This window comes from Passer montanus, unplaced genomic scaffold, assembly GCF_014805655.1.
Source record: "Passer montanus isolate IOZ18808 unplaced genomic scaffold, ASM1480565v1 scaffold98, whole genome shotgun sequence".
NCBI classification, from domain to species: Eukaryota; Metazoa; Chordata; class Aves; order Passeriformes; family Passeridae; genus Passer; species Passer montanus.
In genome coordinates, this window is record NW_024375256.1 from 1,405,782 (window position 1) to 1,418,700 (window position 12,919).

General features: G+C 56.4%; 3 protein-coding genes across 13 annotated transcripts in view; 2 read left to right on the top strand and 1 right to left on the bottom strand.

Annotated features, from left to right (window-relative positions):
- The first annotated feature begins 544 nt into the window (after positions 1–544).
- On the top strand, positions 545–5,019 carry PABPN1L (PABPN1 like, cytoplasmic). The gene is made up of 8 exons (XM_039696575.1): positions 545–946; positions 1,900–2,074; positions 2,199–2,307; positions 2,734–2,798; positions 3,599–3,705; positions 3,782–3,869; positions 3,975–4,117; positions 4,377–5,019. Exons 1-8 carry the CDS (start codon positions 927–929, stop codon positions 4,414–4,416), a joined length of 747 nt encoding a protein of 248 aa, XP_039552509.1. The 5' UTR covers positions 545–926; the 3' UTR covers positions 4,417–5,019.
- Positions 5,020–6,774: 1,755 nt separating this feature from the next.
- On the bottom strand, positions 6,775–9,985 carry TRAPPC2L (trafficking protein particle complex subunit 2L). Its single transcript, XM_039696527.1, has 5 exons — positions 9,917–9,985; positions 8,468–8,640; positions 7,830–7,917; positions 7,652–7,731; positions 6,775–6,947 (listed from the first exon to the last, which is right to left on the bottom strand). The coding sequence occupies exons 1-5, from the start codon at positions 9,947–9,949 to the stop codon at positions 6,902–6,904; spliced, it is 420 nt and encodes a 139-aa protein (XP_039552461.1). The 5' UTR covers positions 9,950–9,985; the 3' UTR covers positions 6,775–6,901.
- A 1,316-nt stretch (positions 9,986–11,301) lies between these two features.
- The window catches only part of GALNS (galactosamine (N-acetyl)-6-sulfatase), a 38,892-nt gene continuing 37,274 nt past the window's right edge, over positions 11,302–12,919 (top strand). For 9 of the 11 annotated variants that reach the window (XR_005626262.1, XR_005626263.1, XM_039696508.1 and 6 more), the window contains exons 1-2: positions 11,302–11,420; positions 12,603–12,677. Coding sequence is in view for 7 of the 11 variants with exons in the window: in XM_039696508.1 (XP_039552442.1) it covers positions 11,360–11,420; positions 12,603–12,677 (136 nt within the window). In the remaining 4 variants the exon portion in view is untranslated. Of the gene's footprint in view, positions 11,421–12,602; positions 12,678–12,919 lie in introns of those variants that run through there. The other 2 variants (XM_039696512.1, XM_039696513.1) reach the window with 2 other exon arrangements.

Sequence of the window (12,919 nt, forward strand, 5' to 3'; positions counted from 1 at the left end):
AGGCTGGGGACAAGCTGCCGCGTGTTCCCAGGCACTGTGACGGGGTGTCCCCGCTGCGGTGGCAGCCCCGGGGGCTCCTCCGGTGTCACCGAGCGGCCCCGGGAGGGAGGCGGTGCCGGTGTCCCCCCCTGCGGGACCGAGCCCTGCCCTGCCGTGGGCACGGGGGGCTCCGGGGGGCTGCAGGGCAGAGCCCCCGCCAGGCCGGGGTGGGGCGAGGGGCCAGCCCAGAGAGATGATGTGGTAGGACTTTCCTTCGGCATGCTGTCCCCCCTTGCTGTTCCCCGCTTTCTCTAAGTGTACTGTATGTTTGACCTGTGAAAGATGTAAACTTTATGATTCAGGTTATGTCTGTTCTTAACTCTGTATCTGTGTAATAAAGACAATTTAATATCAACCAGAGGCTCCATGGCCTGGGCTTGTGCTGGGTGCCCTCATCCCCCACTCCTGGCAGCGCTTTGCACCCTGTGCCCCAACTCCTGGCTCGGGGGGCTCATTACAGCCCTGGGGCCGCGCACTGCAAAGGAGGGGTGTCCATGGCGGGGTAACTCAGGTGTGTCCGAGGGGCACTCAGAGGGATGTATCCCACCTGTTGCCGCAGCTGCACCCTTGGGGTGCCCCCCTGCCGCCCCTGCGCTGCCAGCTGGCCCCATCAGCAGGCTCCTTGCGCCGGGAGGGGCGGGGAGCCCTGCCCACACCTACCGGCCCCAGCTGAACGGCGCCGCCGGGTCTCGAACCCGTGACTCCCGGGGCCGCCCCCGCCGCTCCCCCCCAGCTCTTCCGCGTCCCGCCGGCGGGGGCGGGGCCTCGGCGCGCGCCCCGCCCTGATTGGCCGCTGACGCGTGAAAAGTGGCGCGCGGGCGCGAGCCCCGCTCGTGGTGGCGGGAGAGCCGCACGTGGTCGCCGCTCTCGCGCGGGCCGCGCGCAGCATGTTCGGGGGCCGGGCCAGGTGCGTGCGGGGCTCGGGGCCGCGGGGCCTCGGCACGGACACGGCCGGACACCGCTGGGCACTGCTTGGGCACTGCCCGGACACCGGCTGGGCACTGCCCGGGCACCGGCTGGCACGGTTGGCTAACGCCCGGGCACCGCCCGGCACGGCTGGGTACTGCCCGGGCAATGTTGGCCACCGCCGGGCACGGCTGGGCACTGCCCGAGCACGGTTTGCCACCGCCGGACACCGGCTGGGCACGGCTGGGTACTGCCCGGCCACCGCCCGGCACGGTTGGCCAACGCCCGGCCACCGCCGGGCACCGGCTGGGCACCGCCCGGGCAATGTTGGGTACTGCCCGGACACCGGCTGGGTACTGCCCGAGCACGGTTGGCCACCGCCGGACAGCGGCTGGGCACTGCCCGGACACTGGCCGGCACGGTTGGCCAACGCCCGGGCACCGCCTGAGCAATGTTGGGCACCGCCCGGCACGGTTGGGTACCGCTGGGCACCGCCCGGAGCCCGCCCGGCACGGTGCCGCGGCTCCCCGGGCTGCAGCCGGGGCGGCTCTCCGCTCCCCGGTGGGCTGTCTCGCTCCCCTGGGTGGGCGGGCGTGCCCCTCCGTGTGCCCCTCGGGGGTTGGGAGGGTGCGGCTCTCCTCGGCTGGGGCGGCAGGGCTGCCGGCTGCTCCCTCTCTGCCCGCCCTGTGCCGTTGGGGTTTTTTCCGCTTTAGGGCAGCTGCTTGCAGGTCCCCTGTGCAGCCCCCGTGAGCTGGGACTGGGCTCGGTGTGAGCTGGAGGGCTTCTGGCTGCGCTCGGCAGTCCTGGGGCTTTGCTGCAGAGAGGCAGCTGCATTAATGTCACCTCTTTGTCCCGCTGGGAGCGCCCTGCCAGTCTGCCTGGCGGAGGCTGTGCTTTGGCTGGCACGTTAAATGGCTGTTGGTTCAATGCCCTTGTGCCCCTTGTCCCGCCCAGTCCTCTCTTCCTGGACACTTCGGAGATCTGGTGGCAGGACCCCCCGTCCCTGCCAGCGGAGGAGGAGCCCTGGGACGTGACAGAGGTGGCAGCCGTGTGCAAGGCAGCCGATGAGGGCTCCGATCCCAGCCCCCAGGAGGGGCACGGCGCCCAGGAGCAGGATGTTCAGGACCCGGTGAGTGCCTGCCTGGGTGATGGGAGCCAGTTTCCCCTGGTGCCCAAGGGAAATGGGGACCTTTTTACAGCTGGGGTGTCCCTGCTCCGAGTGCTGCTCGTGCAATTCTTGGTTTGGGCTTCAGGAGCTGGAGGCCATCAAAGCCAAACTGCGGGAAATAGAGAAGGAGGATGAGAGGCTGAAGGAGTTACAGCTGGAAGCTGAGAACCACTTGTTTGTGAACTCAGAAGCAGGTATGGGCTGTCCCTGGGTGCTTTTGTCCCTCCCCAGGGACACCTGTGGGGCACAGGGTGACAACTGGAGCCAGAGTGTTTGGCTCTGCCTCTCTGGGCACCTGGGACTGGGCACATAAGGTGGGTGAGGGGGGTTCCAGGCCTGGTGTGGTGCTAATGCACCTTCCATCAGCTCTAACCTCCTGCCTGTGTGGGCCCAGATGTAGTAAATTAATTTAATTGCATTTGATTCAATCAAATAATTGAGCTTGGTACCAAGAGCCCCAGTAGAGGAGTCACTGTGAAAAGAAAATTGGCAAGGGGGTGGAGGAGGAGGCAGCAGTGTGAGGGTTTGGGGACACCTGGGTGTGACCAGGGAGCTTGGGGTGGCTGTGCTGGGAGCAGACTGATGTCCCTCTGTCCATGACAAACCTCTCCTCTCCACAGCTCTCTTCCCACTGACAACCAAGGAGAAGATGGAGGCTGACCAGCGTTCCATCTACGTGGGCAATGTAAGTGGGAGCCTCCCACTGCCCTGTGCCCAGCTGGGTGTGTGCCCCCCAAATCCCTGCTGTGCATCTGCCCCCCACCAAAGCCTGGCTCTTCCCATCCTAGCTGGGGAATGTCCTCATTATCTGCCACTTGCAGGTGTCAGCTCCCCAAACCCCCCCTGGAAGCTGTGGGTTGCGTGGTGTTGTTTGTTCCTCCAAAACAGGGCGGGTTGTCTGTTTGATTTGTGTTCAGGTGGGAGCCCTCAGCTGGGAGGGTGCCCTGACCCTCACAGGGGCTGAGCTGTGCTGGGGTGTGAGTGGGGCCAGCTTTGCCTCCCCTGCTGAGGTGTGGCTCTGCTGCCTTGAGAGGCTGGTCTGGAACAGAGACCAGACAGAGCTAAATGGACACAACAGGTATTTACTGAAAGGCCTTAAAAGGACACACCTTGGGCAGCGCCAGGGCTACAGCCAGGTGGAATCCAAGATGGATCCCAGTCACAAGTTTTTACACTTTTATAAGTTTGGTTTATTTATATATTGGGTTCAATTGTCTAATTACAGCTGCAGGTCATGAAGTCTCAGCCCCCTGGCTTGCCCCCTTCCCTTCACTGTTGTTTGTGCTTTTTGGGTAATGTTTGTCCTTGACTGTCCAGCTGGGAAGGGATTGTTTTGTCCAACTACCCTGTGAAGAAAACCTACTAACACCTCATAGAAAGTTTCAGAGTTACAACCAGGCAGCAGAGAACCTGAAAAATATAAAGGCTAAACCCCAAGGCATCCGATGCCACAGGCAGGAGCTGAGGATGGGGCTGTCATTGCAGGTGGATTACGGGGGCACAGCAGAAGAGCTGGAGTCTCACTTCAACAGCTGTGGGCAGATCAACCGCGTCACCATCCTCTGTGACAAGTTCTCGGGCCACCCCAAAGGGTCAGTGCTGTGTGCAGGGAGGGCTGGGGGGGTCTGTGGGGTGTTTCTGGGGCTGTGCTCACACCGTTCCCCACAGCTATGCCTACATCGAGTTCGAGGAGCAGAGCTCCGTGAAGGCCGCGGTGGAGCTGGACGAGAGCGTCTTCAGGGGCCGTGTCATCAAGGTGAGAGCTGGGGGAGCCCCTGGGGGGCTGCTCCCCCCATTTTCAGCCCTGCCTGCCTGGGGCTGGGCCAAACCCCAGCTCCAGCAGCCTCTCCCCACCCCGCAGGTGCTGCCCAAGAGGACCAACATGCCCGGCATCAGCAGCACGGACCGCGGGGGCTACCGGGGCTGCTGCCACGGCCGGGGCGGGCTGGGCCGCTGGGGGGGCCCCTACGGGCAGCAGCCCCGGCTGCGAGGGAGGGCCTACAGGTGAGTCTGCCCTTGGGGGGTCCCTGCTGCCCTGCCTGGGCTGTGCCCGTCCCGCCCGGCATGGCTGGGAGCAGGGAGGAGGACTCTGGAGGTGACAACTCCCAACTCGCTGCAAAGTTGGCGTTGTCACCTCATCCCTGCAGGAATTTGGGGAGGGGTGGGTGGGCATTGCACTCCCAGCCTGATTGTAGGGCTCCAAGGGGGAAGGAGCAGGGAGCTGTGCCCCTGTGCTTCAGGATGTTGGTTTTGTTCTGTGTAGGGGTCGGGCGAGGCTGCTGCCTTGGTATTTTCCATACTAGAAGAGGTTGGACTGCCTGGTGATGCCAGTGGGACTGAAACAAGGAGATGGGATTGGAGAGATTTAAAAATATGCCTGCCCAAGCCAAAAAACAGATTAATTTTAAAAATGCCATCTGCCTGGCCGTGAGGATTACTGGTGAGCCCTGTGCTGGGCTGCAGGAGGGAAGATGGGATCTGCACCACCCTGCCAGCATCCAGGAGAGCTCATCCCACCTCAGCTCTGCCCGGGGGGCTGTGCTTGCACAGAGAACAGGCTCATTCCAGAGAACACTGTCCTGGGAATGGAAGAGCTCTCCCAGACCATCAAGTCTCCTTATCCCATGGAAAAGGGCTGTCCTGGAGGATTTGGTTTGGCTCCTGCCTGGCTGCATGACCTCAATGCCACTGCTTGGCCATGAACCTCCTCAGCTCTTCCTACAGCAGCTGGATGCTCAGCCTTCTCTTCTTCTAAGACCCTAAAGACTGTTTCCTTTCCCAAATCAATGAAGAAAGTTTTGGGTTGCAGCTCCAGATCTGATTGCTGGGAGCTTTTCCTTCATCAGCCCTATGGATGTGACCTGGGGAGCTTTCCCTTCATCAGCCCTATGGATGTGACCTTCCTCTTGGGAAGCCTGATGTGGTTTGGGTCTGGTTTTTACCTCACTTTGTACATCCAGGACAGGGGAAAAGCATCTCTTGTTTCTCTGGGAGCCTCTGTGTCTCTGTGGTAGTTAAGCAAGACCTGGGTGCCACAAAACCCTTCCTCTTTTTTATTTTGGCTGTCAGCAAACCCCTCTTCTCTCCCTCCTGCTTTTATTCCAATCTCCGGGGGTCAAAGGGTGCTGGCAGCTCCTCACTTGACTTTATTTCTTGCAGTAGCAGCATTACAAAACCACCTTCACTGGTGCAGATTTGGTCTGTCTCCCTCTTTATTCCCATCACCATTCCTGCTCTGGAGTCACATCTGGGGATGGTGTGGGCCCTGCAGGAGGCTCAGGACCAAAGAGCACCACAGGGGCTGGCTACCAGGGAGGAAGGCTCCTGGCTCTTCCCTTTCCTGCGGAATTTGTGTTTGGGCAGCCCTGTGTTTTTAAAGGAGAAGCTTTGTGTTAGAATGGGCAGGCTGGGAACCCTGGCACACAGCATTCCTGGGAAGAAGTTCTGCATGGAAATGGGTTTTATTATGTAATTCTCCCACTAATCTTTCGGGATCCTTGGTTAGGATTCCTCTAACCCAGATGCAGCAGATGCAACCGACTCCTAAAGCAGCTTTTCACAGCTCAGGGGCATTGCCAGGCTAAAAATCCCACTGATTTTTTTTCCCCTTTAAGATCTCTAGATTTTTTAAAAAGCTTGGGGCCTTAACTCTTCATGTTGTGTTGATATTGTCCTCAGAGCTGCTGAGGCTGACCTTGATTTGAGCTACCCTTAGGCTTAGACTATAAACCAGCTTTTTTCTAGGGCTTCTGTTTGATAGGATTATAAATTTTTGAGGCTTATTTTTAAATAAAAAACTACTTTGGGGTGTTTGGACTCTCTAGTGGAAGAGGCAACACTGAGCTGCCATCTCTGTGAGTGAAAACAGCCTAATTTTTTAGATGAAAATGTTTGTGGATAACAGTGCACAGCTGTGCCTTGTGGAGATGGTGGGAGAGGCTTGAACCTCCCATGATATTCCAGGTGGTTGCTGATAAAATGTACTTAAGTTCTGTTTGAGAAAGTATTTGTAGCTGTTACTTATTTTTAAAATAAATGATCCTGCTGTGTGAAGTTCAAGTGCAGTTCTGGCTTTCTCCAGCCTCCTGGGCTCCCCTGGGGCTGGGCAGATCTGTTATTTTTAGCTGCTTTCTGTGGTTTTTAACTGATGAGGTGCTTGCAGTAGAGCTGTGTGTGCCTGCTCCTGCCTGCATCTCCTCTGCTGAACCAGGAGTGATGGAGCTGGGATGCTTTTCAGTGCAATTTGTGCTTTATTCCAGATAAATACCTGCTACTGATTTGGGAGTCTGTAATTAGAGCAGCAGGGAGCTGCAGGGGAGGAGATGCTAATGGAGATGAATTTGGGATGAGGCAGGCAGCTGTGCAATCCTGCTGGCTTCATGGATGGGGTGGGCTTATTCCAGCTGCTCTACCTGGGCTGGGATTCTCTGTGCAGCGTGTCTGGATGAGGTGCAGGGTGGTAGCAGCAGCCTGAGTCACCCAGGAATCAGCCCAGGCAGGGAAAGCTCCTGGAAAAGTTTGGGTTGGAAGGGCCCTCGGAGCTCCTCTTGATCCAGGGGGCTTGGAGCAACCTGGGACACTGGAAGATGTCCCCTCCCACCCAAATCACACCATGATTCTGTGAGCAGTGGTTTGTGTTTGCTCCAGTACAAATCCAGGCAAAGCTTGCAGGCAGCAGGTTTATTTTACACAGAACAAATTTAAGTTATTACACAGAATGGAATATTTACAGCACTGCAGGCATGCTCCTGCACACAGGGAATGTTTCCCAGGGGGGTGGGAAGGGGTTCAGCACACCTGCATCATCATGGAGTTCACCATAGTATCAAAAGCCCTGGAGAGGGAAATAAGCACAGGTTATTAAAGGGAGCAGCTCATTCTGCACAGCTCTTGTAACAAAACCACTTTCTCACCCTGCCTCTGCCTGCCTTTCCCTAAGCTGGAGATGAGGTTTTCCTCTTCACAGCTCAGGCTGTTGAGGGATTAATGACTTTTAATGAAGCTGAGGTAAGGACAGGTCTTATCCTGGCTGCTGCTCTGGGTCTGCAAAGTTGTTCTTGCCTGAGCCGTAGAAACTCACCATTAATTAAAATTAAAATTCCCTGTGAGGTTACAGTGGGAATGGGGGACACTGACCCTCACAGGTGAGGAATTCCATGTGCTGAATGTTTGTCCCTACAAGGATAAACCCTGGACAAGGGCACTTATTCACTCTAACCTGTTCTACTTACTACATTTTAACAGTCACAATTATTCAAGGCCAACTATTGTTACCTCTATTTTCAGGTAATTTTTTCTCCCCCAAAAAAATTCTTGACTTAATGTTTGTAAGCCCAGTTCTGAGGTAGCAGTGAGAGTTCAGCAGAACTTTTTATGACACCATCAGTTTTCCAGGAGTAGGAATGAAACCCCAAACCAACATCACTGTTCTCATTCAGGCTCTTGGAGCACACACCCCTGAGCTGGCCCAGCACAGGTTGGGCCTGTTGCATCAGAGGTGCCCTGAAGATGCCAGAAAGGTGCCAAAGATGCACTCACCTGGAATGGATCCTGTCCCCAGGGTTATAGAAGGGGTTACACATGATGTCTGTGTAGGAATTGTGCAGCTTTCGGAACATCTGCAAGGGAGGGGAGGTGAGTTATCAATTGTTTGCTCCTCAGCACGTCCTGGGGAGCTGCAAGGAGAGCTCAGGAGGCTCTGCTGTGGGGCACTCACACTGCGGATCTCGTTGTCCCTCAGGGCTGTGTTGGAGGAATCCACCACCATGACAAACTTCACCTTGGAGTTGGTCACGTAGCCGTACCTGGGCAGGGGTTAAGGGACTGCCTGGCACAGCAGGGCTGGCACAGCCACAACCAGGGGTTAAGGGACTGCCTGGCACAGCAGGGCTGGCATGGCCACAACCAGGGCTTAAGGACCTGCCTGGCACAGCAGGGCTGGCACGGCCACAACCAGGGGTTAAGGACCTGCCTCCCTCATGGCAGGGCTGGCATAGCCATAAACCAGCCTGGAACATGTCCAGAGGGACAAAGTGACAGGAACCTCCTCATGAGGGGCAGACACGGAGCTGTTCTCTCTGTGACAGGGACAGCACCCAGGGAAGGGTTGGAGCTGTGCCAGGGGAGGTTTGGGGTGGATATCAGGGAAAGGTTCTTCCCCCAGAGGGTGCTGGCACTGCCCAGGCTCCCCAGGGAATGGGCACATCCCTGAGGCTGCCAGAGCTCCAGGAGAGGTTGGACAATGCTGCCAGGGATGCCCAGGGTGGGGTCGGGCTGGGTGATCCCTTCCAGCTCAGGATATTCTGGGATTGAACTAAACCCACAACAGCCTGGCCCAAGGCTTGCCAAGGATACACCTTGTAGTCTTCAGTGGGGTAGAGGAGGCCCAGGTAGAGCTCCCTCTGGTCCACCAGGGCCTTGCCCATGGCCGAGATCTTCTCGTCCACCACGTCCAGGGAGGTGTGCACCGTGTAGTGGAACTTGAGCTCGTTCTCCGTGGGGACACTCCGGATGTACAGGGGGTAGTTCTGGGAGCAGAGCAGGGCACACTGCCTGGGAGCTGCTGCTGCCACGGCTGGTTAACCCTTCGTGCTCCCAGCACAGCCCCTCCCCACGCTGCAGCACCTCTGGGGCACAGCTGTCCCCATGGCAGGAGAAGCATTTGCAGTGCACGAGGCTCGCTCGCCAGTCCCAGCAGAGCCTGTGTCTGTCTGTCCCCAGGAAAACCCTTCTGTCCCAGCAGCAGGGCAGCCCAGAGCACCCTCACACCGTGCCTGTGCTGCTGCCAAGCCCATTTCCCCCCAGGGTCTCTGCTCGCCAGTCCCAGCAGAGCCTGTGTCTGTCTGTCCCCAGGAAAACCCTTCTGTCCCAGCAGCAGGGCAGCCCAGAGCACCCTCACACCGTGCCTGTGCTGCTGCCAAGCCCATTTCCCCCCAGTGGCTGCCCCACTGCCCCTGGCTCTGCTCTGTTCTGCTTCCCTGACCCCACAACCCCAGATCCTGCCCGTTCCCCTTGCCCACAGCCCCAGTCCTGCTCAGACCCTAAAACCAGAGCCCCTCTCCCCTCACCCTTCCCCAGACCCCGCTGATCTCTTGTTCTCCTCAACCCACAACATTAAATCCTGCCATTCCCTTTTCCCGTACCCCACAACCTCACCCGGCCCCACTGCCCCGGACCTCTCCCCTCACCCTGCCCCAGGCCCCACTGATCCCCTGTTCTCCTCAACTCCACAACCTGAAATCCTGCCGTTCCCTTTTCCCATACCCCACAACGTCCCACAGCCCCAGCCCTGCTCAGACCCCAGAACCAGAGCTCCGGCCTCCTTCCCCTCACCCTTCCCCAGACCCCACTGATCCCCTGTTCTCCTCAACATGAAATCCTGCCGTTCCCTTTTCCCACAGCCCCAGTCCTGCTCAGACCCTAAAACCAGAGCCCCTCACCCTTTCCCAGACCCCGCTGATCTCTTGTTCTCCTCAGCCCCACAACCTGAATCCTGCCATTCCCTTTTCCCGTACCCCACAACCTCACCCGGCCCCACAGCCCCGGTCTCTTTCCCCTCACCCTTCCCCAGACCCCACCGACCCCCACTCCCCTCAACCCCACAACCTGAGGCCCAGCCCCTCTCCCCCTTCCCCAGGCCCCACTGATCTCTTGTTCCCCACAACCCGAGGCCTCCGCTCCCTGTTCAGACCCCGCTGCTCCACCCGGCCCCACTCAGGCCGCATGACGCCAGCTGGGCCCGCTGTCCCCTGGCCCCGCACCCCGTGTCCCGGCCGTGTCCCGCTGTCCCCGCTGTCCCCTCACCTCCTTGGCGATCACGGCGATGCACACCGCCATCTTGGCCCCGCCCCGCCGGGTCACGTGCGGCGCGCGGCCGGCGCGCGGTCACGCGCGGCGCGGTTGCCATGGCGAGCGCGGCGCGGGGCCTGCGCTCAGTGCCTGGGCTGGGGACAAGGTGGGGACAGCTGGGACTCAGAGTGTTTAGCAAGCTCAGCAATCCTGTGACCTCAGTTTTCCATTCAGGAATTTTTCCCCCTCCCAGGCTGGCATTTGTAATTTTCCAGAGGCAGGCTCTCTGGGACAGGGATTCTCCCACTCTGGAAATGTTGGTACAGCACAAGGCTCCTGTCTGCAGCTTCTGTGAACTATTGATTTATTGAATATGTTCATTACAAACACCTCTCCCTGGGCTTTTTCCCTTGATCCTCAGGGACTCTGGAATTAGAGCAACATGAGATTCCTTTTGTCTTTCTTCCTTGATGATAAAGAACAATCAAGAACTTGGGGGTGAATCCATTTTAATCCCTCATGCCAGTGCCAGGGGGAACCATTTAATTGCCCCTTAGCTCAGGAACCATCCCTGCAGGGATTTCCAGTCCAAGCTGATGGCAGCAGATGGTTCCCTGAGGATCTGGATGCAGCCATGGCTCAGCTGACACACACCTTGCCTTTCCCAAAGCACAGGATCCCAGCACCTGTGCTGCCTATGGCTCATTGAGCTGCTCCCTTCCAGAACCTTCTGCCTGCAGCTGAGCTTCTCCCAGGAGTGGTTTTCAGCAGTGGGCACAGACAGCCTGATGGGAATGTTGTGGTTCTCCTGGCGTGTGGCCCCTGGGATCAGGAGGGAGAGCAGGGTGCAGCCACAGTCCTGCAGATAAGCACAGGGACTGGTGGTGCAGATTCCTCTGGCTTTTATAACCCTTCCTTGCCTTTGCAGCAGTGCTGCTTTGGAGTTCAGGCCTTCTGCTTGTGTTTGCAGGGCTGCAGAGGGACAGATGCAGAGGCTGAGGTGGAATCCTGCAGCACAGACAGCAGGGCAGGGGCTGAGGGCTCAGACATGGCAGCTGCACCACCCCGAGTAAACCACGTGTAACTTCCTCTTCCTCCTTGCTCTGGGTGTGCCTCAGGCCTCTGAGTAACAGGGAAAGCACTGGGCTTCTTGCAAGTGCTTTAATCCCTGTTAGTAAATCATTTAATCCTGTGTGTGCCTCAGTTTCCCACCCACCAGGGAAAAGTGTGAGTTCCCTGCTCCCAGGGCTGGCAGAGATCATTTCTGTCACATTTGTGAGGTGCTGAGCACTGTAAAACTTTATCAATTAAGGGGTACAGTGAAAGTGTTATGTGGGCCCAAAAATGTGGTTATGGAAAGGGATTTTGACATCTCCTGGTGTGTTCCTTTTGCAGATGGGCTGGGGGGATTTGGGAGCTTTCGGAGAGCCTTCTAAGGAAACCCCTAACCTAGACCAGATGGCTGCAGAAGGGATGCTTTTCCTGGATTTTTACACTGCCAGCCCCCTCTGCTCTCCCTGTAAGTACACTGCAGTTGGAACCACGTAAGCATGAGAAGCATCTCCCTCTGAGCAGTTTGGGGTGTTTGCCAGCCTCTGACATGGCTAACAACCAAACCAGCGCCTGCCCTCAGGCCAGAGATTGGATTTGCTGCTTTGATCTTGCATTTTGCTCCCTTTTTATTTCTGTTTGGATTGGAAACCCGACAGTTTTCAGTTTGTACAAAGCACTGCTTCAGTGATCAGTGCAGCTAAAGGATTTTTGTACCATTTCAGTTCAGTATTGCAACCCCAGTCACTGCATTTTTTTCATCTTTCCCATTTTGGGTTAAACAAAGCAGGATCTGATCTGTTGCTGGACATATTTGGTCTGATTCTGTTGGCTCTGGTGGGACGTTCATGCAAGGAAAGGCAGCAGTTTGTGTCCTGCTTTTGACCCTGGTGTCTTACAAGACTCCTGGGACAGGGACAAGAGATAAAAAGAACGTTTGGGTCTGGGAGAGGCAGATATTTTTCTCCTTGTTGTTTTTTCTGTGAGGTGGTTTCTTTTTTTTTTTTTTTTTGCTTTCTTTTTCTCCTCAAACCTGATTAGCTGCCAAGAACTGAAGCAAAAATGAAGAACGGGGGCTTTTTATTTGGGCTCTCATTTAGGATAGCACTTGCCACTGTGTTGATGATGTCCTTGCTCAGAAAAGGCATTTAAAATATGCTGAAATCCTGCTAAGCCAGTGGTGGCACTGCATATGCTTGAAGTTTAACATCTGTTTAAATATTCCCTGCAGTCAGGACTTGACTTTTATTGTCAAAGCTGGACAGCTCTTTCTTTGTATTTCATCATTTTTGTTCAGTCAAGCTCGAAAGCTTAGCCTTGAGCATCTAATCAGTTTGTGCTAGGATTTCCTCTTAAATACATAATAAATATATATATAACTGAGCTGTAAGGGTTGCTCCATTGACTATTCAAAGGAATGACTCTTCAGTGTGGCTAATTTAATAAAGGGGCCAAATTTCAGCTGGAATAACTCAAATGATGCATCAGAACTGATTCTCCCTGTGGCTCATGGGAGAGTGTGAGTGATTTAGTGGCTGGCTGTGACAAGGGGACACTGCACACTGCAGTCAGTGTGCAGCCCTCATCCTCCTACAATAATCTGAATGTTAAGCAGAGAATGGCTGTAAAGAAATGTTTGTGTTGTTTGCAGCAAGGGCAGCACTGCTGACAGGCCGGCTCCCGGTCAGGAATGGCTTTTACACCACCAATGGACACGCCAGGAATGGTAGGAGCCTCATTCCCTCCCTCCCTCCCTTCCCCTCCTGATTTCCCTCTGTGCCTTGTAGCAAGTTTCTCTTTGGACAAAGGGGATCTTCCCCATGGATGTTCCAGAGTGCCACCAAACCCTGTTAAGTGCTGGTAATAAGTGTGAACTTTATTGCTTCCTCCTCATCAAGCAGAAAACCTCCTCAAATTAGGAGGATAAACCAGGCTGCTTGATCCATTTGTTTCTGCTGGCTGAGAAAT

What these genes read in the sequence shown, in the direction of transcription:
- PABPN1L (XM_039696575.1), top strand. Translation starts at nt 927, where the DNA reads ATGTTCGGGGGCCGGGCCAG. An exon ending in GTTTGTGAACTCAGAAGCAG is followed by an intron (nt 2,308 to 2,733) that starts GTATGGGCTGTC and finishes TCCTCTCCACAG; the next exon opens with CTCTCTTCCCACTGACAACC. An exon ending in TCAGGGGCCGTGTCATCAAG is followed by an intron (nt 3,870 to 3,974) that starts GTGAGAGCTGGG and finishes CCCACCCCGCAG; the next exon opens with GTGCTGCCCAAGAGGACCAA.
- TRAPPC2L (XM_039696527.1), bottom strand. Translation starts at nt 9,949, where the DNA reads ATGGCGGTGTGCATCGCCGTGATCGCCAAGGAG. An exon ending in TCGCCGTGATCGCCAAGGAG is followed by an intron (nt 8,641 to 9,916) that starts GTGAGGGGACAG and finishes CTCTGCTCCCAG; the next exon opens with AACTACCCCCTGTACATCCG. An exon ending in GGGGACAGGATCCATTCCAG is followed by an intron (nt 6,948 to 7,651) that starts GTGAGTGCATCT and finishes TTCCCTCTCCAG; the next exon opens with GGCTTTTGATACTATGGTGA.